This window comes from Callospermophilus lateralis, unplaced genomic scaffold (genome assembly GCF_048772815.1).
Source record: "Callospermophilus lateralis isolate mCalLat2 unplaced genomic scaffold, mCalLat2.hap1 Scaffold_127, whole genome shotgun sequence".
NCBI classification, from domain to species: domain Eukaryota; kingdom Metazoa; phylum Chordata; class Mammalia; order Rodentia; family Sciuridae; genus Callospermophilus; species Callospermophilus lateralis.
This window is the reverse complement of record NW_027512450.1, coordinates 672,037-696,870: the sequence shown is the minus strand read 5'-3', so window position 1 is coordinate 696,870 and position 24,834 is coordinate 672,037. Positions and strand designations below refer to the sequence as shown.

Genomic DNA, 24,834 nt, shown 5'->3' with positions numbered 1-24,834 from the left:
ATAACTAAAAAAAAGTTTTTAACTTTTAAGGAAAACTAATAATGTGATCTATAATTAGCACAAGAACTTCCCCAAGAATGTTCTTCCCTAGCATTCCACAGCTGGATGAAGATAGAAGAGAAACAGAAAAGAAAAAAAAATGTATATATATATATATTTCATGGAGAAGAGTCTCCTCATAATTAAGATCAAGTTTTCATAGTTTTCCCTTGTTATCGCTTTACGAAAAGCATTTTTGACCCGGCCTTTATTGAGATGTCTGTTAAGAATAAAGTCTCTAATGTTTAAGAAGTATCTTCTATAAAACAGATATTATATAGAAAGTAAATCAATGAACAGTCCTCGTCGCTTCTTCCATCTGACTGACCAAAACAGCTTCCTCCAAGCATGGACCAGTTTCTCTATAACTCTGGTTTATTCAAGCAAGCCATAAAGACTCAAGGCAAAAGCTGAAAAACTCAAATTATTTAATCCTAAAACTTAAAGTCTTGCTAAAATGAACAGTATGGATTTCTGTTCTAAAGGCTATAAGTAAATCTTTATGTAACATTTTCAAAGTTACACCACTGAGGTTTCAAATTACTTTCCAAGGACAGCAAAATCTAATAACTGAAAGTCAGTAAGACAATATAGCATAGTTTAAAGGTACAAAAATGATATTTAAAACTTCTAAGTTTATCAAATCTATACAACTGTCTTCTAGAATCTTCATAATGTTTCAAATGTTTTCTCAACAGAGAGACACTCAAATAGATATCATTAAGATGTCAAGCCTAATAAAAAGGTACTACAATATTTTAAAATGTAATATATCAATCCGGTTGTTATGAGAGATTACTGCACAAAGGAGCTAGTTGAAGTGTAACATACAGATGGCCAATTTTTCAATCGAATCCTAATCCGAAACAGGAAGGTACCAAAACACCATCACAGTGATATAAAAATACTACTTCAGACATAGTAAGTCAGTTTTAGATTCCAAGTGCATACAGATTATTTTCTCCTAAATTTGATTTCAAGTTTTGTTTTCAACACACAATGGGAAGTTACTGGCAATTGTATGTGCTGTGAGACTGTAATCAACAATATCAACCTTACAGTCAGTCAAGCATTTAAAAACCTGAATTTCAAATATAAAATCATTCTTTTCTCAACAGTCTGTTACTGCTTTTTTGTTTGAATTACTTAAATTAAAAAACAACAATTTCACAAAATAGAGACCTATTTTTACAACTCTCATTCCATAAAATGGATTGTGCTTTGTTATGGGAATGCCCTATATGGTTTTGTACATGACTTATTTAAACAAGAAACTTCAAATGCGAAACCTCTTTTAGGCTGAATCTCATTAAAAGTGAGTTAGTTGGATCATCAGCAATTTATTGTTATTACACAAACCTTCAAAAATAATAAATAAGTCCCCCCTGGATTATGTTCCCAGTCAAGTGACAACCATTTCTTAAGCATCATTTTTTACATTCCAGACATAACACTGCGGGGTATGTAAGGATGAATGTGTTGGGATAACACCTAACTAGGACCATGACCAAATTCATGACCAAATCAAAGGAACACATATGTAAGCAAAAACTATTTTAAGAAAAGCTACAGCAGAGGTAAGTTATAATGAAAAGACAAAGGAAGGTATCCCTAGGGGACATAATTAGTGAAGTGAGTCCTAAAAATGCATCGGGATGTTCCAAGTAAATGAAAAAGGAATATATTTCTGGCAAAGTACATAAAGTCACAGAAATGTGGACCAGCATGGTGGTGGATAGGTGGATTCATGTCAGATTTGATGGAGTTCCTGGAGTATAAGTTCATGGTGGAGAGTGACCAAGGTGGGAGCGGACAGGAGAATGCAGGCTGCTGTGGCTCTCCATGCCATGCAAACAACAACTACAATGCTAACATTTTCATCTGGTTATTTGTATGGATATCAAGCAACACATTTAAGAAAGGGAGCACCATGAACATTTTGTTTTAGAAGAATACCCTGACAGGATAAACAATAAAGAGATAAAGACATATGGAAAACAAGTAAGATAAAAGAAGACAAGACAAATCTGGAAGAGTTTTCTAAGGCACATTAAATATGTTTTTTTGGTTTTATAGTCTTGTTGCATGCTGAGGGCTGAATTAAGGGCCTCCCACAAGCTAAGAATGCACTATACCAGAGTTACACCCTCAGCCACTAAATAAAGTTTTAATAACCACCACGAAGAGAAGTCATGTACAATTTTGTTTTTAGCTGATGATTACCCCATTAAATACTTGGTGTTGCAATAAGCAAAGATAGAAAAATAGTGAGTATAAAACTACTAAACTGGAAGTACTAGTCAATTATCAGCTATTTGAACAGTATCACAGTGCAGCTTATTGTCATCTTCCTTGTCACCAACAGTGTAAAAAATTAAAAGGCAGCAGTTTACAGGAGTAGTTACCTCATAACAAGCATCGGGATCCAGACACGTGTACACATTCTGCTGCATGGTTAACATGTCTTGCAGCAAGGTTCTCCAATGAGACTCACTCACAGGAGGCTGCCTGTAATAACAGAGGAAAAACAAGATGAAAACCGAAAACATGAAAGATCTCTCTTCTATTAGTTAAAAGTTAAGAACACAACAAACAAGTACCACCATTCCAAATGATCACTAGGAATGATCTCATATGAAGACAGAAAGAAAAGCTGGGAAGCTGTACCTCAATGCTAGAGCTGCTGCCAAATCAGCCCCTGTCATAGGCTGCTTAGACACGAAACGAGCAGCAGAAACAATAAATGGCAAATCGACAAGTTGTGAGTTTCTAAGGTAAAATAAAGCACAAAACCAAAGCAGCTATGATGAAGAAAAAGCATTTGGAGACAGGAATTCGTTTCAAACTTCATCTTCATCACTGTGCACCTCCTCTCTGAGGTCTGTCTTCAACTGAACATTCAAACACATGGGGCAACCACAGGCGATACTGGATTTGAAGACAGGATGGGAACCATGACTCGCAGCAGGGCCATTTGAGTTGTTCCTTCAGTGACAGTATGGACAGCATTCCATAGAGCAACTTACAGAATACTGCAGAGTCACCTTCTCAGGTGACAGTTCAGGTAAAAAAAGCCTCATGGAGCAGTTACAGGAGTTCACCCCGTGGGCACAGCAAGGAGCTTCCTGTTCCCAAGAGCCAGGACCCTCTGCAACTATTCCACAGACACAGTGTTCCAGGCCCCTTAAGAAACATGCCAGTGACCACACTCAAGAAAGGCCCAAGTGAAAAGGTCCCACAGGGAATTTCTGGGTCATTTACACTTCTTCCATGCCAGAAGTAATTTACCAGTTCGATCAATTATACCCAAGCACTGAGACGTTTGTAATTCGGTTGATTAAAAACCATTTTATGTTTTCTTCCAAAGGTACAGAGAAGGGAATTTATGATCAAGATCTCCTGTAGCAGGGGAAAGGGTTTTGCTAACATTTTCATCTACAGTCACAGATTAGCTGTCATTTAATATTTCTGAATTTCACTTTCCTAACTCAAAGCCCACCTCAGTTTCAAAAGGAATGGATAATAATTCTGATGAAACACAAACATTGATGCAAGATGCTCCTATAAGCTTAATTACCCGTATGAACTTGAGTTTTTAATATACTGAGTTCTAGGCTCCCTTTTATGTATGTTATAAAGATAAACTTAAACTAGAACATACAAAGAGACTTCCAATTTTTCTGGTAATAAGTTTTCAACAAACAATGAATGAAAATGAAGTTACAAATACATTTATGTGTTTAAGTTACATATGATTACTAATATTGCCTTGTAGAAAGAACACACTAATTCTCAAAAGTTCATCTTAGATTAATATATATTTGTTTGGAATCATCATTTATGTTTACCTAAAATTTGTTTTCAAGTTCTACATAATGAATCTCAATTTTTTTTTTTAGTTGTAGATGGGCACAATACCTTTATTTTATTTATGTGGTGCTGAGGATCAAACCCAGTACCCCATGCACACAACGCAAGCACACTATCACTGAACCACAACCCCAGGCCTGAATCTCAATGTTCGAAAAGGGTAGATTCTGTTTTGTGTTTGTCAAATACCAACTAGATAATGTATCTTTTTGTTAATCATTTTTGGCTTTATGTCATAATGCATTTTTTAAAAATCATTACTATTTCCAAGTGCTGTGATAAAAAGAGCAGATTGACAGTACACATATAATATTTCTATACGAAAAGTATGCATTGAGGTGAATTTCTGTAAAAAATCTAGTCTATAAAAAATTTTTTGTCATGTTTTCTAGGCTGTCCTGCAACTCATGGGCTCAAGTGATCCTCCTGCATCAACTTCCTGAGTTCTTGGAGTAAAAGGCACACATTACCTTGCCCAGCTTCTCCTAAAAGTTTTAGTAAGCATATGCTTCTTTTAATAAGAATATGCTTCACTTGCCTTTGGCATTTTATATTACACAAATGAATAATTACTCTCATTTCATATGTAATACATAAGAAGAAAACCATTTTTTAGCATACACACACACAAAATATATAACATTGGCAAGAATTTCTCAGAATAATCCATAAAATGTTTTCTTTAGTTTGATATTAGTACTTGAACTCTACCCTCTGGCCTCAAAGAATGGAGGACTCTTTCAGCTTTGGTATGCAAGCGGAGACACAGCAGAAGGTTTGATGAAGTGAGGGCCCCAGCTTCCACCAGCTCAATAAAATCAGACCTAGGCATCATCTAGCTGAACTCAAGTCCTCACAGCCCAGCTGTTCTTCTAGAAGCCATCAGCACCGGGACAGATGGTATTAATGTTTCCTCACACATGGCTAGTCGTAAATAGAGTTCTAATTAAAATAAATTATAACACATTATTTATAATGGCCTTCTTCAGAAAACATTCAGTAAATAAGAATGAAGAATAGAACTTGAAGAAACTAAACAGGCTTGCAAATTAACAAGATTCCTGAACACACACATACACAGTATGAGTTCAGCTTTGGAACAGAGGTGGATTTTTAAGGGAAAAACAGTCTTGTATTCAAGATGGTCAAACCTCGGTTTTAACAGATTTGATGACATTGCTACCATTTAGGATATATACAAGACTATTCTGGAGGTAATGAAGGCCAAGCCATGGTAACGTAACAAAATAATTAAAATTCATTTTAAGCATACTACTTTGAAAATGGGCCGTATTCTTAGTAAACAGGTCACTGAGTAAAAATTAACTTCAGACACTTCAACATTATGTAAGGAACTCAGTGTGAGGACAATCTTGCAGCAACAGCAAGGCTTTCCTGTTAAAGAGAAGGTTTTAGAGCAGTCAGAACCTCACACCCCACTTGAACAGGAATTTTTTCCCCCCTCTTAAAGGAAAGAGAAGTGGGATTTTTGTTTTGCATCTTGATTGATTGGTTGGTTGTTTTGCAGCACTTGAGATCAAACCCAAGTCTCCCAGTCTTCGAGGCAAGTGCTGGTAGCACTGAGTTGCATTCCTCCGACCATTAAGAAATCTTAAGAGTTGAATCATTCAAAATCTTAATCATTCAATAGTCAGACAGCTGATATGCGAGTTCCCATCTGAGCTGTATGGTGGTGATCATGTTCGTGCTAGAGAATGAGTGATCTAAAGGGGAATGTAAAGTACAGACTTTAATTACCACAGGATGCTATTTCAAGAAATGAGGACAACAGCAAGGGAGGCACATGGGAAAAGCCAGGGAATCTCCAGGAAAAACAATTCATTCCACCTGGAGTAGTCAAACCAGGTTTCCTAAAAAGATGTAGAACTAGATCTTAAAAGAGGGAAATATATAAGACTGACTCGTTAGCATCAGAGTTTTTTCTTTTAATCTTTAAACTGTATCTCAAAATTCGAATAACAAGAGAGAAAAAAGATTTTGAAAAGCTCTCATTATTTGATCCTACTTCCTGTGAGCCTGCCCCTTCAGCATTAGCTTTTGAGAAGGCTTTTCCCAAGCATTCTTCACATCTTTACAGTCTCCTGAGGGTCAGGTTCAGAATCTAACCTCACCTGCATCCTTGGGGATCCCACTCCACTCCCTACCTCCAGCTTACACCTCTCTGATCATCACATCCATCTTCAATCTGGAATCTCCACCCTAAGGCCACAAGGTCACAGGTCCTCTCTGCTTATTTCCCTGCCTAAAAATCTAGTATAATAGATTAAAAAATTCAGAGTTTATTACTGAACATTTGGATACCACCTACTTCAAAATGCCTTTCAACTCTGTTGCCAACTTTTTTACAAGATAATCTTTTAATTCTCACAGACTTCATGAGTATTCTGTTAGAATAATTGGACATAGCTCCAACCAGTCCAGAGAGGTGTCATGTCTTTCTTCAGAAGCCTGACATCAAGCATAATACAGACACTAAGTATGTCAAAATTCATAACAAAATAGTCATAAAATAATGTAAATAAAAAATTCATAAATATTTAAGAAATGTAAATGTTAACTAATGAGTTCAGTTGTCCTGTCTCTCTTATAACTGGTTTTAAATAAATTTCCAAAGAGAAACTCAGCAAAATTTCTAACTTCCTTAGAATGACTATTATACTTCAAATGAAGTTAACATAGAAACATAATTAGTGTAAATAAAAATGTTCTAGTTATCAAATTTAACATTATCTTTTTACACTTATTCACACATTCGTTTGAAAAGATTCATTACCTATAAACTGTTAGAATCTGTTTTAAGCAACAGAAATAGAACATGAAAAAGTCATATATTCACCAAATTATTGAGTAACACAAATATTTTCTGATCATCATCAGAAAATAACATTTCCACTGAACAAATTTTATACTTGCGCAGCTCTTAATTTAATATGTACATATACTAGAATCCTTATAGGAATGCAGGAAAAGAATAGATCAGCTTAGGCAGAACTGACATTTACACGACTGTATCTTCCAATCAACAAACATAAGGTATATTTGTCCATTTTTTATGTCTATTATTGTTCTCAGTGTTTGTAATTTTCAGTGTATATGATTTATATATTTCATTTTAGATTTACTGCTAGAAATGTGATGTTTTGATCCTATTATAAAGTTCCCAACTTCATCGTCATTAGGGAAATACACATTAGGATTTCAGTAAAATGCTATCGTATTTGCTTAAAAAAGGAGGAAAGGGAAAAAAAACTCAGTATCAAATAACTATATACTGCTACAGCAATATACACAATAATTGTGAAATATTTGGCAGAATCTCCTAAAGTTGGTCTCAGGCATATTCTATAACTCAGCAATTATATGCTAAGTAGGTATGGTATTCAAGAAAAACACATATGCATATATATCCAAAGACATAAGTATAGGAAAGACAGGAATAAATCTGACTTAACTTTCCCATGTGCATATGTAAGCATAGCGTAGTCAATCTCCACATATGTACAACAAGAGACTGGAATCTTTATTAGAATAAGATACTTCAGATTTGTTTAAATATGTCAATATATTCTATTACCATGTTTAATTAAAAAAGAACAAATTTTTAAAAATTAAAATTATTCATAGAAACAGTATTAAGAACAAGTAAAACTGAGAAATAATCAAAATGTCCATAACATAGAATTTATAAATAATGTATTATATTCACAAAATGAAATATTTTACAACAATGAGAATGAACAAATAATGTTATACCAACAATGTAGATGAATCTCACCAATATAATGCAGGGAGACTACATAAAAGTACATACTATAGAATTTTATTTACATTAAGCAGTAAAAAGGGGCAAAGTTATGTATTGAAGGGAGGTCATGACTGGGAAAGACGAGAGATGTGGCTTACAACAATCCTGATTAGCACACACTGTATAAGCCATATGCCCTCCATTCTGACTACTCTCAGCTTTCCAAGCACATGGCAGCTTTCTACTTTAGCATCCAGGACTATGAAGTCTGCAGAGAAAAACTATATAAGCTAGTCAGTCCAACAAAGTTAAAAAACACAAGATCAATGTTTCAAAAATCAACTGTATTTCATTACATCCTAGGAATGGACAATTTAAAATTAAGAAAGCAATTTCATTTACAATAGAATCAACAAATAATATTAGAAATCAATTTAACAAAGTAAGTATGAGATTTGTGCATCAAAAGCAACAAAATCATTAAAGACCCAAGTAAATAGAGAGGTATACTGTGTTCATGGAATAGAAGACTTAATAGGGATTTAGGATAGCAATGCCTCCAAAATATGTAAATTTGATGTAATCCCTACCAAAATCCCAAATGAGAGCACTTGACATGTCGATTTTAAAGTTCATATGTAAATGGAAAGGCCCTATAATAAGCAAAACAAATTTGAAAAAGAAAAAAGTTGAGAGACTAATATTAACTAAGGTCAAGATTTATTATAGATCTATAATAACCAGTGTAATGTGCTTTTGGAAGAATGAAAAATTAGTAGACAGAATAAAGACTTTAAAAAAATCACCCTTACACATATGCACAACTGACTTTCAACAAAGTTGCAAAGGTAAGTAGGTAGAGAAATGACAGTATTTTCAACAAGTAGTGTGGTTAACACTCAGATGTGAGGGCTGGGACCGTGGCTCAATGGTAGACTCCTTGCCTAGTGTGTATGAGGCCCTAGGTTTGACTCCTAGCACCAAAAATTCATTCCAATGTGATGCATACTTTGAACAATAAAAGTAAACTCTTAAAATGCATCATGAACCTAAAAATAAACATACAACTAAAGATTCTGCTATAAAATGTAAATATAAAACTCTGTGGCAAATATTTTTTAGATATGAAAACAAAAGCAATATTCAAGAACCACCAATTGATTTTTAAAAATATGCTTTTAAAAAGACAAATAAGAGAATGGAAAGATAAGGCCCAAGGGGAGAAAAGATTACACAGCATATGTCTAACAAGGAGCATGTATCCTGAATATATTTAAAAAAAAAAAAACGAAGACACGATTTTAAAAAAAAAAATAAGCCCCTCCTGAATTACACCTGTAATTCCAGCAGCTCAGGAGGCTGAGGCAGGAGAATCAAATTCAAAGCCAGCCTCAGCAATAGCAAGGCCCTAGACAACTTAGCAAGACCCTTTCTCAAAATAATTTTTTTTACAAAGGATTATGGATTTAACTCAGTGATAAAGCACATCTGGTTTCAATATATAGTACCAAAGGAGGAAAAAAACCTGAAAAGAGAGACTTGTCAAATAAGCCTATAAAAGGATCCCCAACATTATTAAAGACATGCAACTAAACCAAAATCAGATACTACCACATACCTATTAAAATAACTGAGCTTAACAAAACTGACCAATCCTAAGTATTGATGAGGATGTAGAACAGCTGAACTCTCCTACAAGACTGGTTAAAAAAATAAAACGATACAAATACTTTGGTAAACAGCTTGGCAGGTGGCCCCCTCTCCCAAGTTAACCATCTACCTACCATGATTCTGCAGTTCACCTTTATGTATTTATTCAAGAGAAATTGAAATCTATAATCTACAGCAGATATATTTGTGAAAGTCAAAACTTGAACCATCCAAATGTCCACTAATAGAATAGTTAAATAAGGTGAGATTAATCCAAGCAATGAGATACTACTCAGCAAATAAAAATGAATGGGCTACTGAATGAATCAAAATATTCTGCTGAGTAAAAGATGTCAAATAACCACCACAAAATACAGATGATTCATTTACACAAAATTCTAGGAAATGTAAAGTAACATGTAAAGGGACAGAAAGCAGATCTGACCTTGTAAGGGAATGTGGACTTGATGAAGAGAAGCTGGCAGGAATGGATCGTGAAGAAGCAATAGCAAACCCTTAAGGGGAATGAATATATTCATGAACCTGACAATACTGATGGTTTCATGAGCATATATATGTCAAACCTTATCAAACTGTATATGTGTATGAGTTTTAACGACTCACTTCCGACCGGCGTGTCTTGTCAATCTAACCATCAGCTTGCGAGCCTCTTCAGAGCTAGACTGAGTGTTCTTAACAAATGAAATAGGTTTCTCAAGTCCATGTTTTTCCAAAAGCTCTGACACACTGTAAGTGAAAAAAGAATTATTTAAAATCTTGCTGCCAAACAAAAGGACTCTAAGAATCTTAAACATACAAATACTTAAGTTCTAGTATAAAAACAAAGCACATCACACAATATGATCCAGTTTTATATTTTAATTTAAGAAAAACAAAGCTCATTATATTTCAAATCTTATTTTCCCCGCTGACTTTCATTAGAATATACCTGGACTAAAGCATATTTTTTTAAAAGGGCATTTTTATTTCAAAATTATTTTAGCAATTTCCCTCTACCATAATAACACAAATCAGTAAAACAAACCAAATATATAATTTCATTGCCCAATTTTAACTCGTTTGTTAACAATTCTATGATTTGTAGCTGTGAGGGACAACAAGACTAAAAATTTATTTTAAAATAAGACCTACGGCCAGGCACAGTGTCACACGCAGCGTGGGAGGCTGAGACAGGAGGATGACAAGTACAAAGCCAGCCTCAGCAATGGCGAGGCGCTTAGCAACTCAGTGACACCCTGTCTCTAAAATATAAAATAGGGCTGGGAATGTGGCTCAGTGGATAAGTGCCCCTGAGTTCAATCCCAGTACCCACCACCGCCCCCCCCCGCCAAAAAAAAACACCCACACACACATTAAAAATAAGACCTAAGCATCATCCAGAGACCTATAGGATACTACTGTTTTCTTGAGGTACTGGTACCATAAGGGCCACAAACATGCAGTAAATAAATTATGACTATTTCATTGTATCTCAGTGAAATATCTTTTCTAGGTTTCATTAGGCAAACAGATAAAAGGAGTAGTGAAAAGTCAACTTGTAATAGGAAGTACTTGATTTATTAAACATTCTGTAAGAAATACAACTGTATAATTTTCAGAACATAGAATAATAAGAATCAAGCTAATAATAAATGGAGGTCCTGAGAAAAATGAACAGTTAATTCTTCATTTAACTCATACATGGTACACAAAACATTCTGTTCCCTTAAGTGCAGCTTAAAATGTTTACCCTAAAGACCCTTAATTTGAGTGAATAAAATTACTGAACTCCAAATTATATTTTACCATACATATTACCACTACTAAAGTGGTGTTATTATCTATAATTTCTATAATTACACATTGAAAGAACAATGTTATTCTTAACATTTTATTTGAAATATTTTAAAGTTACATTTTTACATACACATAAACACTAACAATATTGACTTCTTAAATGGCAAATTAAGAATGTTCCAATCTCAAATAACTCAATGTTTCCTCAGAACAGTAAAGAAAACTATTCAAGTAATATGAAGGTTCTAGCAATTTGATCTAATTAAATATATTGTACCCAAAAAAAGTCAGATGCAATACTTGCTCCAGAAATTATCATTTCTTTTGTGCCTGTTATGTTTAAAGGACTTTAAATGCTTCATATAGTATTAATTCCCAAATTCCACGAGTTCAGTAACTAAAAACAAGGAAACCACAAGTTCAAAGATCACAGAGCAGAAAGGTCTAGATTTGAATATAGGCTCATCAGTCTATAATCCCATGCCTCCTTACTATTCTTCCATTCTACTGTAACAAGGCAGCTGTACATTCATCACTGGGGAGATTCACTCAAAAAAAAACCAAAAAAAAAACAAAAAAAAAATACAAGGTGAAAGGAGAAATAATGACTAAAAGGCTGGCTTAGGGTCACACTTCTTGAATAGTCCCACTTACTTGGCACAGAACCAAAAGACTTCATTTTTCTCACCTGAGAATTTGTTCCAGTTGGTCTACCATGTCATGAAGAGTTGTGGCCATCTTTGTCTTATGACTAAAGAAGTGAAAGAACAAAAATTAAAATTAAGTCTTAATAGTGGGTCTTTAATAAAGCATACCACCCAATTCAGTGGTCTAAGAGCATGCTTCTCTTCTGTTTCATATGTAACATACTGTCCAAATAAAAGTTCAGGCTTAACTCCTAAATTCATTCAATAGTTTTCTTGAGTCTATAGATTATGCCTGTAATCCCAGCAGCTCGGGAGGCTGAGACAGAAGGCAGGCCGACTGAGTTCAAAGCCAGCCTCAGCAAAAAGCGAGGTATTAAGCAATTCAGGAGACTCTGTCTCCAAATACAAAATAGGGTAGGGGATGTGGCTCAGTGTTGAGAGCCCTTGAGTTCAATTTCTAATACAACCCCTGCGCCCCCACAAAATAAATAAATAAAAAGACACAAGAGTAGGTCAACATTCTCCGTAACAGATTAGCCAAACAGGAGTAACTACTTTCTAAGGTATTTTTGGTTTAGTTCTGACTCAAGGCAAAAAAGAAAAGAAAAGAAAGAATAGAATTTAAATTAATTGGAGAAGAACTATAAATCAGGGGGCTGGGGCTTAGCTCAGTGGCAGAGCACTTATCTAGCATGTATGAGGCACTGGATTACATCCTCAGAACTGCATACAAATAAAGGCATGTTGCCCATACACAACTACAATTAAATAAAAAACAAAAACCTAATACATCAGATAAGGAGCAAGGCTCCACATACTGGCTTTCAACAAGGCCTGACAACATCTGTGGCCTCCCTAAGATATCCTCATTAGCATTCCATATACAAGGAGGAGCTCTCACACAAAATCATTCCACCCCATCAGGAATCCCATCCACCTCAGTGGTGAAGAACCAGGGAGAAGAACCACCATTTGATAGAATCACTGGCAGGCAGTAAAGACAGGAAAGCAAGTCTTTCTGTGGAAGCCAGTGAGTGGGAACTAGAAATATTATTAGGAAAAGGCACACAAGTCAATAAAATTGTGGCTGGTAGAGAAAAGGAAACGTGGCACAACACATCAAGGGAACACGGATTTGGCAGAAAAACCTAGCAATTGCTATAAACACTTTCACCCTACATGACAGTAAGTGCTCCTCACAACTCTGTTGAGAGTCCCAACTTGACACTCTCAGTGCCTTCCCACAGTGCCCTGAATTTCAGCAAAAGTTCCAACTTGAACATAAAGCCTTATTATTTTTAAAATGATTGATCTCCCTGGTGTAACTCTATTTGACAACTATTCGGTGCAACTTTCTGAGATTACACTGCCTTCTTAGGCTTCAAACGAGAGTGAGCAGTCAGGTATAGACTACCTAAAGTCATTCGTCAGAGCTAACTTTCATTAATGTACACCTTCTGCAATAATCTTTTTAAAATTATCATTCTGTAGCATAGTCATAGATACCAAAGAACAAAGTGTACTTCCTTTATGAATTGACATTGAATAAGTGATTATTCTTTTCAATGATTTGGTCTACTTCACTTAGGACCAAGACAGGAGGCATCAAGCTGAGAACCACCGAGTTTCCCACCCAGCTCATTGAAGCAGAAATCCTTCAAGGACTTACTCTCTGAAAAACAGGTTAGGGAGTAGCCTCTGCATCACGTTGCCCTGTATAGAAGCAAATTCTAAAATCCTTCACACTGAAGTTTTTAAACTGTGGGTAATAACACTTTGCTGCAAAATGTCTATAATACAATCCATTTTACCTGCCTTTTGCTGCCTACTGAAGGACATGACTGTTAGAGGCATACTTGCTATATACTGCCATTCTTTACCAAGGATGTGAAGGAGAGACTGGCCATACTCGCATAGGTCTAAGTAATACCAAGTTCCCTACACAAAGATGCCCAAGCCCAACTGAAGAAGGGAGGTACTCAGTACTACTCGACCTCCATCCAGCTTTACCATTAACAGGATAAATGCTGAGATCCTTTCTTAATGGTCAGAAAACTTAGAACTTTGACAAAGAGAAAGGAATGACCGAGATGTACAAATCACCAATGTAACCTAACAGGCAGAATGTAAGATATATCACTTCTCTAAAAAAATGAAAACTGAGACAAGACTGGCAACCCAGATCATAGAACTGCAGAAACAGAGCTAAAAGGCCTTCCAATTAAATATGACAGAAGGAACTCTACATTTATCTCTACTCCTTTCCAAACTCCATTTAAAAGACGGTAAGTGAAACAGCAAAAGGAACTGGGGGTGTACACACAAGGAACAGAGAGAGAAAGGAGACAGCAGTGGATAAGAGATGCACAGAAAATCTGGAGATGCAAATTAGGTGGCTATAGACATTAAGCAGAGAAGTAACAACTGCAAGAAGAATGGAAAGCCAGCACACATGCAGAAAAAGGAATGCCAAGGGCTGGAAGCAGCAGGTATTTCTGAAAACATAAGCACACTCGTGCACACCAGTTATAGTCCTTTTATCTCACACAGGCAGTACACTCTTCCACACCTGGAAGAACAGAGGGACTTCATACTGTAGACAACTGGATTAGGCACACCCCAGTACTAAAAAGTACAAGACATGTAGATGGAAAGGGCGGAAAAGAGGGACTATTCTGAGTTAAAAGATGAAAGATAAAACAAAAAAGATTAAAAAAAGATAAAACACACTTGTTAGCATTTTAGGGTCTCACCCATTTAAATATCCCTTCCTGACCACGTTAAGGTAAGGTTCACCTAGAAACAAGCCTGCTCTCTACGAATACAAGGCTTCCAATCAGCTGTTTAGGGCTTTAACTATAAATTACTCATCAAGAATAAAAACAGAAAAACATTCCTAAGAGTAAAGGCATAAACACAATAAGAAGAACCAGAAACTGAGGTGAGGATCAAAGATAGCAGAAGAACATGTATCCATGCATCTGTGAAACAAGATGGGGATTTTTTTTTTTAAATGAACAAGTTCTTAGAATTTAAGTTAAAAAGGTAAAAACAAATTTTAAAATTCAAAAAACTGAATTATAAAATAAAACTAAAGAAATATCCCAGATCAAAGGTGAGAAACACAATGAAAAGGGCAGTAAAAGGTCTTAAATGAGAGCTACAGTTAAATAACAAAATTCACAGATCTAACTTTTGAAAAACAGGAATTTTAGGAGAAAAGTACAAATAAACTCGTTAAGGAAAAAAATATATTCCCCACAGGACTGAAAGTTATGAGCTTCCAGAATGGAGTAGATTAGTCAATGAACAACACAATAAATGCAGACTTGCAAGAAAACATTTTTAAGGTATTTCAGAACACTAAGGACGAGGATAAGATAGTAAACCCTGTAAAAAGGAAGAAAACCACACGTAAAGCACTATGATTCAGAATAGCACTGGGCTTCTCAAAAACCTGGAGGAGACAAGAGCAATATCTTCAGACCTTGCAGGAAAAAGATCGTGCACCTAAATTGCACAGTCTAGCCTTCTACCTACTGGAAGAGTGTGATCATGGTATTAGAAAGATTAAAGGACAAAGAATAGGAGATTACCCAATCCAGGGAAAACAAACTTGAATCAAAAGGAAACAAAAACACCTAACTCTGTATAAACAATATTGCATAATTGTGGGGGGGGGGGTTTGAGAGAAAAGAATTTTTTAACATTTATTTTTCAGTTTTTCAGTGAACATCTTTTATTTTTATGTGGTGGAGAATCGAACCCAGTGCCGCACGCATGCCAGGTGAGCGTGTTACCATTTGAGCCACATCCCCAGCCCAATTGCATAATTGTAATGACAAAAAAATAGGAATACAAACAGAAAAAGGAAAGCATTTCCATAAAAGCATACCAAGAATGACCTAAAATTGCAATATTAACAACAAGCATAATATTAACATAATAAAAATTATGAAAGTTATATGCTTTTATGAAGGCAGGTATTAAGGATGAAGAAAGGAGGCCATGAACAGTTGTCTACTATCAGTCTTAAATTGCCTGGTTTCAACTGTGTTCATACATTACATCGTTTTTAAAAATTAAGAGGGGATCGTGTCCCTCTGGACTCCTGTATTTTACAACAGCACCTCACTTCTTTTCAATAAGAACTTTCTTTAGGGAAAAGACCAACTAACTTGCAGAAAGTTCCATATTCTAGATTGACCTTACTATTTTCTTCATGCCTATTTAAATTGTCTTTCTAGTTCCTGTTTCAACTATAGAAGTTTGGCCGAAAAGTGATAGATCCAGAGTGAACAAATCTAGCACAATTACTCCTCAGGGCACTGAAACACCAGGTTCTTCATGCTGCAGCACATCAGAAGACAGACATTCGATGTCAGGTTATTTGACTATAAGTGATGCCAGCCTGGCTAAGGTGGCTAGGAAAATGGCAGTCAGACCTTGCCTTTATAAATGTAAATTTCACCTTTAAAAATAAAAGAAAAATAGTCGCTGGGATAATGTTTTAGTATATTGCTTTACCATTGATTTTTCATCTGATTTCAGTACTATTAATGACTACATGATAATTATTTCATGGTGAATTGCAAAACAGGTGTCTACTTTCATAAAAAATATTTTCTAGAAAAGACAAGAAACAGATAAGGATAGAGAAAATGGATAAGGAGCTTTCCTGTTTAAGTATCTTATCTTGCAAATAAGAAAATTAATGACAAGAGGTTAAAAGACTGAAGTTACAAAGCTTAGAACAGGCCTGCTGACTTTCCCTTCCTGCTCTTTCAAGTGTTGTAAGCAACGTGAATTCTTTTCCAGATGTAAAAATTGTATTATACGGTAGATTTTAAAAAAAGATTAAAGGAATGACTGTTACGTGACTTACAATTTGCATCCAACTCAATAATCAAAAAGCACATATAGAAGATTCCATTTAAACGTGAAAGTACTTAAAAATTATACACATTCATCCATCACTAGTACAGGTCCCCTGAGGACTAACACAGGTAAGCACCAAGAACAATTCATAGAATAAATACACTTTTAGCAGATAAATATGACAATTAAAACACAACTGAAAACAAAATCAATCAGTACCAATCCACTAATGAAAAGATTTTGGGGGTGGGGGATACCAGAGATTGATCCCAGGGGCACTCAACCACTGAGCCACATCTCCGTTTTTTTATTTTGCCGTAGCCTCCTGAGCCACTAGGATTAAAGGCATGTGCCACCACATCACACCCAGCTAAAAAGAATTTTTTGTGGTGATGGCATTTTTATTTTTTAACAGATAATTATCAAGTTTAACAAAATTATATAACTTAGTTGTAATTATAGTAGTATAAAATGTACTAGAACTTCCCATATAATGGTAGAAGAACATGAGTTTAGCTCTATACAACAGGATTGCAGATGATTTTATTTTTCTCTTTGTATTTCTTTCACATTCCAAAAATTCTCTATGATGAATATTTGGGGAAGCAATATTTTCATTTTAAATGTTAGAATCAAAGGACAGTAAGATTGGCCTGTGGACTCTTACCCATATCCCCTTTGTGGCAGACATTCTAAGATGTCATAGCAAAGAGAGAGTTGATCATTTCGTTCACAGTTATAGATGCACTCTAGCGATATTGCCATCAGCTGATCCTGATCAGGAATAATTTTTTGCTTCAGCTAGAAAAAATAAAGCATTTTATACTAAATGTCAATAGATTCACAGTCTGTTTCTCCCTAGCCCAGTACCACTGCCAATAGAATATTAAATAGTGCAATTAATCAGCCACAGAAACAAATCTTGATTTTTGTTCAGCTTAAAGACTTTGGGGTCTTTAATAATTCTAAATGAAATCACATTTTAATTACAGAATCAGCTAGAAAAGATAATTTGTAACCCATAAGCTTTGCATCTGCTGAAAACAGACTTGTCAATTTATGACCCTTTCAAGATAAAGCAGAGAGGAAAAGCACAGTGAACTGAAAAGGCAATTCATTAAAAATAACATTTCTAACCCTGGAGCCAAATTCTTTGGGTTCCAATTACAAAAACATAAAATTCCTTAACTAATATTTAAAAATGCTAGAATCTATTATTTTTTTTCAGTATGTATTATACATTATTCATTTAACTACACAGTACTGACATTCTGTTCAGAAGTCCAACTGTAATGTAGTTGTACACAAACCACATAACAATCTATTTCTGATGCAGAAAAATGACCACTTCAGGCCACCTTCTATACAGAATACATCATTTCTCCCTGCAAACCACAGATTTCCATTCTTGCAGTATTTTCTGATACACAAAAATAACCGATTTGATCCTTGTTTTACTCCTCTATAAAACAAATATTAACAACACCTTCCTAAAAGAAAGTAGTGAAGGCTAAATCAACTATTAAATGTGGAAGACATTATCAACACAGAAACTACAATGAAAGCTTGAGAGAATTAAGTAAATAAATACATGCAGAGCACTTACACTTTACCACCACAGAAACCAAATGAAAGACTGAAACTACTTTCTTTAGAGTTGTTTTCAACAAAAAGTAAGTTTAGGATAATTTCTGTAATAATGATCTCTTGCATTTCAGCATTTTAGTAGAAACTCACCAATATACACAAAACAGATGGGAAAGTGATGGGAAGAGCTGCCTAACAAAGGCATTTTCTTAGAAAACTTAAGTCAATATTTGTTTCTACTGGGGATTAAACCCAGGGTCTCCCTCCTACATGCTAATAACATTCTACCACTGAGCTGCACCCCCAGGCCCTGGTCTTCAGCTTACCCTGCTCTCCCACCCCCACTGCAGAAGATGGAACTTTCTTTGACAGCTGCCAAAGAAGCCTTCTGTTGTTCAGCCTGAGTTTTCAATAGTTTAACTACTCCCAATTTTTCATTACCTCTCTATAGGGGGCACTATGGACTTAAGTATGTCCCTCACTTCCCCCTAATGTTGACGCCCTAACCCTCAAGGGGTGCACACCTTCCTTCCTCTTTCTTGCAAGCACAAAGCACAGGTAACCACAGGACAATGGTAGCCAACTATAAGCCATGAGCATAGGGCTCAGAATGAAATCTACCTTACAAGTACCTCAATTTTGAACTTTAAGTCTCCAGAGCTATAGGAAATAAATTTCTATTGCTTAATTAAAAAAAAACTCAAATTAATGGATGCAAATTTAAAAAAAAATTCAAGGTTACCAGGGAAACAAAGTTTTCTAAAGCAGCTGAGTCAAAAGATTTACATACATGTCCACAGGTATTAAGAAAACACTTATTGTCATTAAGTTGGTACTAATATCTGACAAAGGACTGCCCAGAGTTACAAAGTGATTAACTGGTAACAAAAGGACAAGAGAATAAAAATGAGTATTATTATAAATTAACAAAAATAACTTTTCTTGGTTTCTTATTTTGTGCCAGCTTCCACTTCTAAGTGCTTGCATGCATTAATTTATAAATCCTCATAACAACCCTCTAAGATTATTGCTAGTCTTATTTCCATTGTACATTAAGGGAAAACCAAAGTGCCGAGAGATCAAATGATTTGCTCATGCTTGTAAAGCTAGGAAGTGGCAAAGTCACGATTCAAATCCAGACCATTGGCTCCAGAGCAAAGAGGATACCCAGAAGAGGGAAGAAGAAGAATATGTGAACAGGCAGACGAGGAGACTTTAGACCAAGAGGAAAAGGCACAAGAACAGAAGGAGGGAGAAGAGAAAGAGGTCTGGAAAGAAGCTACATCTAGAAAAGGAAAACAGCAGAAAGTCAAGCAATATAAGAAGTCAGTGAGGAAGAATACAAACTTCACACGCAGCTATAAAGAGCTTTCATATTCACACGTGAAAAAAAAAAAAAACAAGAAATGAGGGAAGAGAAAACTTCACTTTGTAAGAGGGACAGAAAATTAAAAACTTAGGAATAAATTGAACAAAAAAATATGCAAAACATCAAAAATTTTAACCACTCCTGAAACATTTAAAAAGGCAAACAAATAGAATAAAATATCCTACTTTTGAAGAGGGTGATTGAACATTAATATAGTAATCTCCCTATGTTAATTTATAGATTCAATATAATCACAAGGAAATACAAATAAGCTGTCAGGAAATTAGACAAGCTGATACCAAAGTTTAAATGGAAAAAAAAATCCAAGAATAGCTTAAAAAATTAGTTGGGAAAAAAAACTACAAAGGAATACTATCCTTATCAGACATTAGACATACTCCAGCCAGGCACTGAGGCACATGCCTGTACTCCCATTGGCTCAGGAGGCTGAGGCAGGAATATCTCGCGTTCAAAGCCAGACTCAACAAAAGCGTGGCACTAAGCAACTCAGTGAGACCGTGTTTCTAAATAAGATACAAAATAGGGCTGAGGGTGTGGCTCAGTTGATGAGTGCCCCCGAGTTCAATCCCAAGTACCAAAAATAAATACTCCCAATTCTGTATAATTAAAACAACACTCTACTAGGACATGGACAGACCATCAGACTCTCTTCCTAGAAGTCTTGCTAGTCCTACATCAGACCTGCCCTGCCTATTCTCCATGTCTTTTCACTTTATGTTCTACATTGCAGATAATTGTGTTCCAAATTTCAATTCTTTCTTAAATTGTCTTCAATTCCTTTGAATTCCTCCATTTAAATTTTTGCTTTTATTACAATTTCAATTCTATAAGTTCTAAATGGCTTATTTTCAAATCTCAGCTAATTTTTTTCAGTTTCTCCATTCCTTCTCATGTCTTTGTTTCTTTCCTCATATCTTAAGGACTGAAAATATGTATTTTGTAACCTATATCTGATCATCTATTATCAGAGTGGAAGGGGAGCAAGGTTCTGCCCACTCAATCTTGACTATAGATATTTTCCTTGGGTTTTGTAAAACCGAATTGTAAATTCATCTTCAAGATTTATCTGTAATATTCTTACACATCTGTTCAAATATGAGTCCCTCAAAGAAGTTTTGCTTTTGCTATCACCAAGAGAACCAGGTCCAGTTTTATCACAGATAACAACAGATTTGACTTAACACTGCTCTGTTAGGAGGGCTGCCCATCCCCACCCCTTTAATGAAAAGTACATGCCAGCACAGTCACACCTCTTGGTGGTCTTCACATGCCCATGGGTATGAAGCTTTCTATTCTGCACTTTCACTGACAACGCCATGGTAAGGAGTAGAACAGAAAACCACACCCCCACCCACGCAAGCACTAACTTCTCCTGAGTTTCTCCGACTTCCTTCTGCTTCACTTTTGGCCAGCAGGAATTCCCCTTACTTTCTCTGAAGCTCAGCACCACAGGTAAACATATTTTTAATAATTTAATGGCTAATTTTAAATAATTTAGAGTAAAAGAATTTTCAGAACATTTAGTCAATGATGCTGTCAGAAACAACATTATTTCTATCTTTATGTTTTATTCTACAGTAAATATTAAATTAGAAAATATAATTTTAAAACTAAAATTGCCCACTGAATTATGTAATTAGAAACAAACTTAAAAGATGGTATTTTAACAAAGCTAAGAAGTAAATTCCCATTGGTTAAAAGAAAGGACATTTGAAACAGTGGTTCCCAGCCCTGGCTTTCCATCCAAATCACTGGATAAATTATTAAAAGTATACCCAAGACCCCACCCCCCCAAATTCTACTCCATTGTATCTGGAAAAGGCACAGAAACTCTTAATGTGTACATGGTTCTGATGTACAGACACATTCAAAAGTCACCAGTTTGGAAGACAGAAAACACTGAGAAGGCAGGAGATTGTGTCCCCATGACATTAATGCCCAAAACTGCCCCCCTCAAGTTTCACTTTCCAATGACAGATTCAGTCGCAGAGCAATGGCTTACAATCAGAAGAGTGTTTTAGGAGTTATAAAGTAGAATAAACTTTGAGGTACACGAGGTGATTTAGAAGGATTTAGGCAGGTGCAGAGGAGTTTCAAGACCTTCCTTATCACTGTGACTCTGGCTCCTAAGTATTAGCTTCCCTCTTCCCATGAAAGAATTGCTCTTCTCTGACCTTTAGTGTCAGGCTTGGCCATCAGACTTTCTTGTGCCTGGGGAAAATGAGGAAGCAACTTGAGCCCCCTTTTTCAACAAAAGTTTTAAAAGCCACTGGGAGTCTACTATTGTTTTCCTGGGCCATAGGATAGAAAATAATTTTTCTGCCTCATTTGCCAAGTAAATAACACATGGAACACAGCAGAAGCCCAACTGTAGTAGATATGACAGTTGTGAGAATAATCGTATTTGCTGTTGCACAGTATTAACACAGAGATCATTTGTTAATGCAGCATACTTGATCTAAGCTGTCTGATACAGAAGCCATTGCTGCTGTTAAATTATTAAAATACTCTGTGCATCATTCATGGCAGATCTAAGTACCTTCTTTTCATAAAAAATTAAGTGAAATACAAACAATACTCCCAGTACAATCTTAGTCAAGTAAATAAATATAAACAAGTGATCTAAAGCACCCCCAATGAAACCAAGTTTCAATCCTTCATTCCTACATTTGTTCTGCCAAAGTGAAAGGAGCTCTTGTTCACTACTAGGCAGCATGCTATTTCCTGGTAATAAAGAGATGAATGACATACAGAGAAGGAATAAAGGAAAGAAAGAGAAACATGAACAAATAATCCCAACACAGTATGATAAGGGCTATAATAGAAGCAAGTACAAAGACCTGTCAGAGCACAGAGAAGTCGAGGAAGATTTCACAGTAGAGATAATCTAAAAGAGCAGGACTTGAAGGATAGGCAGTTATTTGTGAAGTGAATGAAAAGGGGGAATCACCATTCTAAACAAAGGAAATATGCCATAAAATACAGAAAGCCAAGAGTGAGCCTGACAGAGTGAAGAGTCAAGAAGTTCACTGTGAACGGTCTCATGTTCTCCTGGAGAGAAACAAGGCTGTAGAGGCAGACTGGAAGCACAGGCCCTGAAGCTTCTCTGCTTTGATGTTCACATGTTTCAACAAAGGCAAATGACTGTATGGTTTATTCAAAAGGTTCATGCTAAATTGTCGAGTAGAAACAACAAAAAGCTGACTACAAACCAAGGATTTACAAGATTCTGTGAGGAAGAAGCATAACAAGATTACTGGAAAGAATTTAAAGTTGCTTCTTTCTTCCTCATAAAACATTCATATTCAATCTATCCTGCTTCTCACATGGTATTCTGCTGTCATAAGCAACCCACCTCAGCTCACAGTAAACCACCACACATTTAAAACCAGAATACTAAGTGCAGACTGCTTATGAGAAGATGGAAAATTTTAAGTAACCAAAGGACATATTTCTGACAAATCTTTTAGAAACCAAAAGCGTACAATGTAGCATTTTTTTCCTTTAAAATTTTATTATACTGCTCTATGACCATAAATCTTAGTGGACTTATGAACAAAGCATAGGGCAAGAAAATAGTCTCAATGCGAATTTTAAATTGGAAAAAGTCTGAAATGCTTTCTGCTTGAACCCAAATATGATGTTTTGAAAATTACTACAAAGTCAGGACTCAAGTGACCATGCCATCTTGCTTGAGTGGCCCTCAACAGAAAAGGAGGCACTATCGCTAGAAATAGCATATTTGATCTATGGCTAAATTAAGACACTGTTAAATGTAAAGGTATGCTGTACTTAATAAAATGACTTTATCATCAACCAATGTGAACCCTTTAGAAATTCAAAGTTATACAGTACTCTATAAGTAGATATAACAGTAATTAAGAATAATTACAAGATACCATATAAGAGCATAAAGATTTTTATAAACTATTTGAGTGTACTCAAGGGCAGAAACCATTTCCTATTAGTGGTATCATACAATGTAAAAGTTAACAGTTGTGGCGTTACAATACTGTATTTGAATGCAAGTTCTTCTACCTACTGTGTAACCCTGGGCTAGTACCAAATCACTTCAGATCACAACTTTCCTTTCCTCTATATTAAGATAATAAAAGTATCTATTTCATAGGATTATTAATTAAATATTTTAACACTTGAGACATGATAGGTATTGAATTCCTATCAACTATTCATCTTCTTGGTATTAACAGTTTCCAACATATAGCAGATAGTTCACAAACTTTTAAAACAAATAAAAATAAACAATTTTCTGAACTTTTGGAAAAATTTTCACACTACACTACTGAAACACTTTTAAAGAAAGGCAGCCATTTTCTGTATAAAAAGAATTATCCGCAAAGTCTTTTATAAAAATTCATTTTAAAAAACCTATTTCTATAAATTTAAAAAATGCAGGGAATTTTAAGTTAGAGTTTCTACTTACATCTGGTTTGGAATGCTGAAATATCTTCAGGGGAAATTTTAAATCCCCTTTAGCTAAAGTTACTAAATATTCTTTTAGTAGCTCATTAGCTACACCAGGAGACTGTTTCTCACAAGGATGGAGAAACGGAACCATCCATTGGTAGGCACTTGTCACATATTTGTCCTCAGAACACTGAAAGAACATTAAAAAAAACATAAGCATTAAATATTGCATTATCCCACACGAGTCCTAAAGTTTATCAGTAGTCAGATGATGTTAAACAGAGGCTGTGCCATACTTTCTAAAACAGACACTGCAGGTCACCACTTACATGTGTACCAACAGGCATCAAAGAATGAGTCACCTACCTGGGAAGGGGTACAGCAACAATACCACTGTGGCCCATCTGCTCATGCCACTACATAGTCATGAGATCCTCCAGAGCAAAGAGGATACCCAGAAGAGGGAAGAGGAAGAATATGTGAACAGGCAGAGGAGGAGACTTTAGACCAAGAGGAAAAGGCACAAGACCAGAAGGAGGGAGAAGAGAAAGAGGTCTGGAAAGGAGCTACATCTAGAAAAGTCCAGAATCCCTCCATTCCTTTCCTCTTTTCATTTTGCTCCTTTATATCCACCTTCACAAAACTTCAAATGACACTGATAATTTTACTCATTATCCCTAAAATTATGCAATCACTTCTTTTAATTACCCCAAAAGATCTACCTAAGTCTCATAAGGGGAGTCCCACATACAAAACAAACCAAGTTTCACTGGGTTGCTTAC

General features: G+C 35.5%; 1 protein-coding gene across 1 annotated transcript in view; it reads right to left on the bottom strand.

Annotated features, from left to right (window-relative positions):
• LOC143387302 (NBAS subunit of NRZ tethering complex-like) overlaps positions 1-24,834 on the bottom strand; it is a 254,702-nt gene that overhangs the window by 151,207 nt on the left and 78,661 nt on the right. The window contains 5 exon segments of the mRNA XM_077108062.1: positions 2,445-2,547; positions 9,950-10,072; positions 11,811-11,873; positions 17,315-17,448; positions 24,069-24,242. Coding sequence (XP_076964177.1) covers positions 2,445-2,547; positions 9,950-10,072; positions 11,811-11,873; positions 17,315-17,448; positions 24,069-24,242 — 597 coding nt within the window.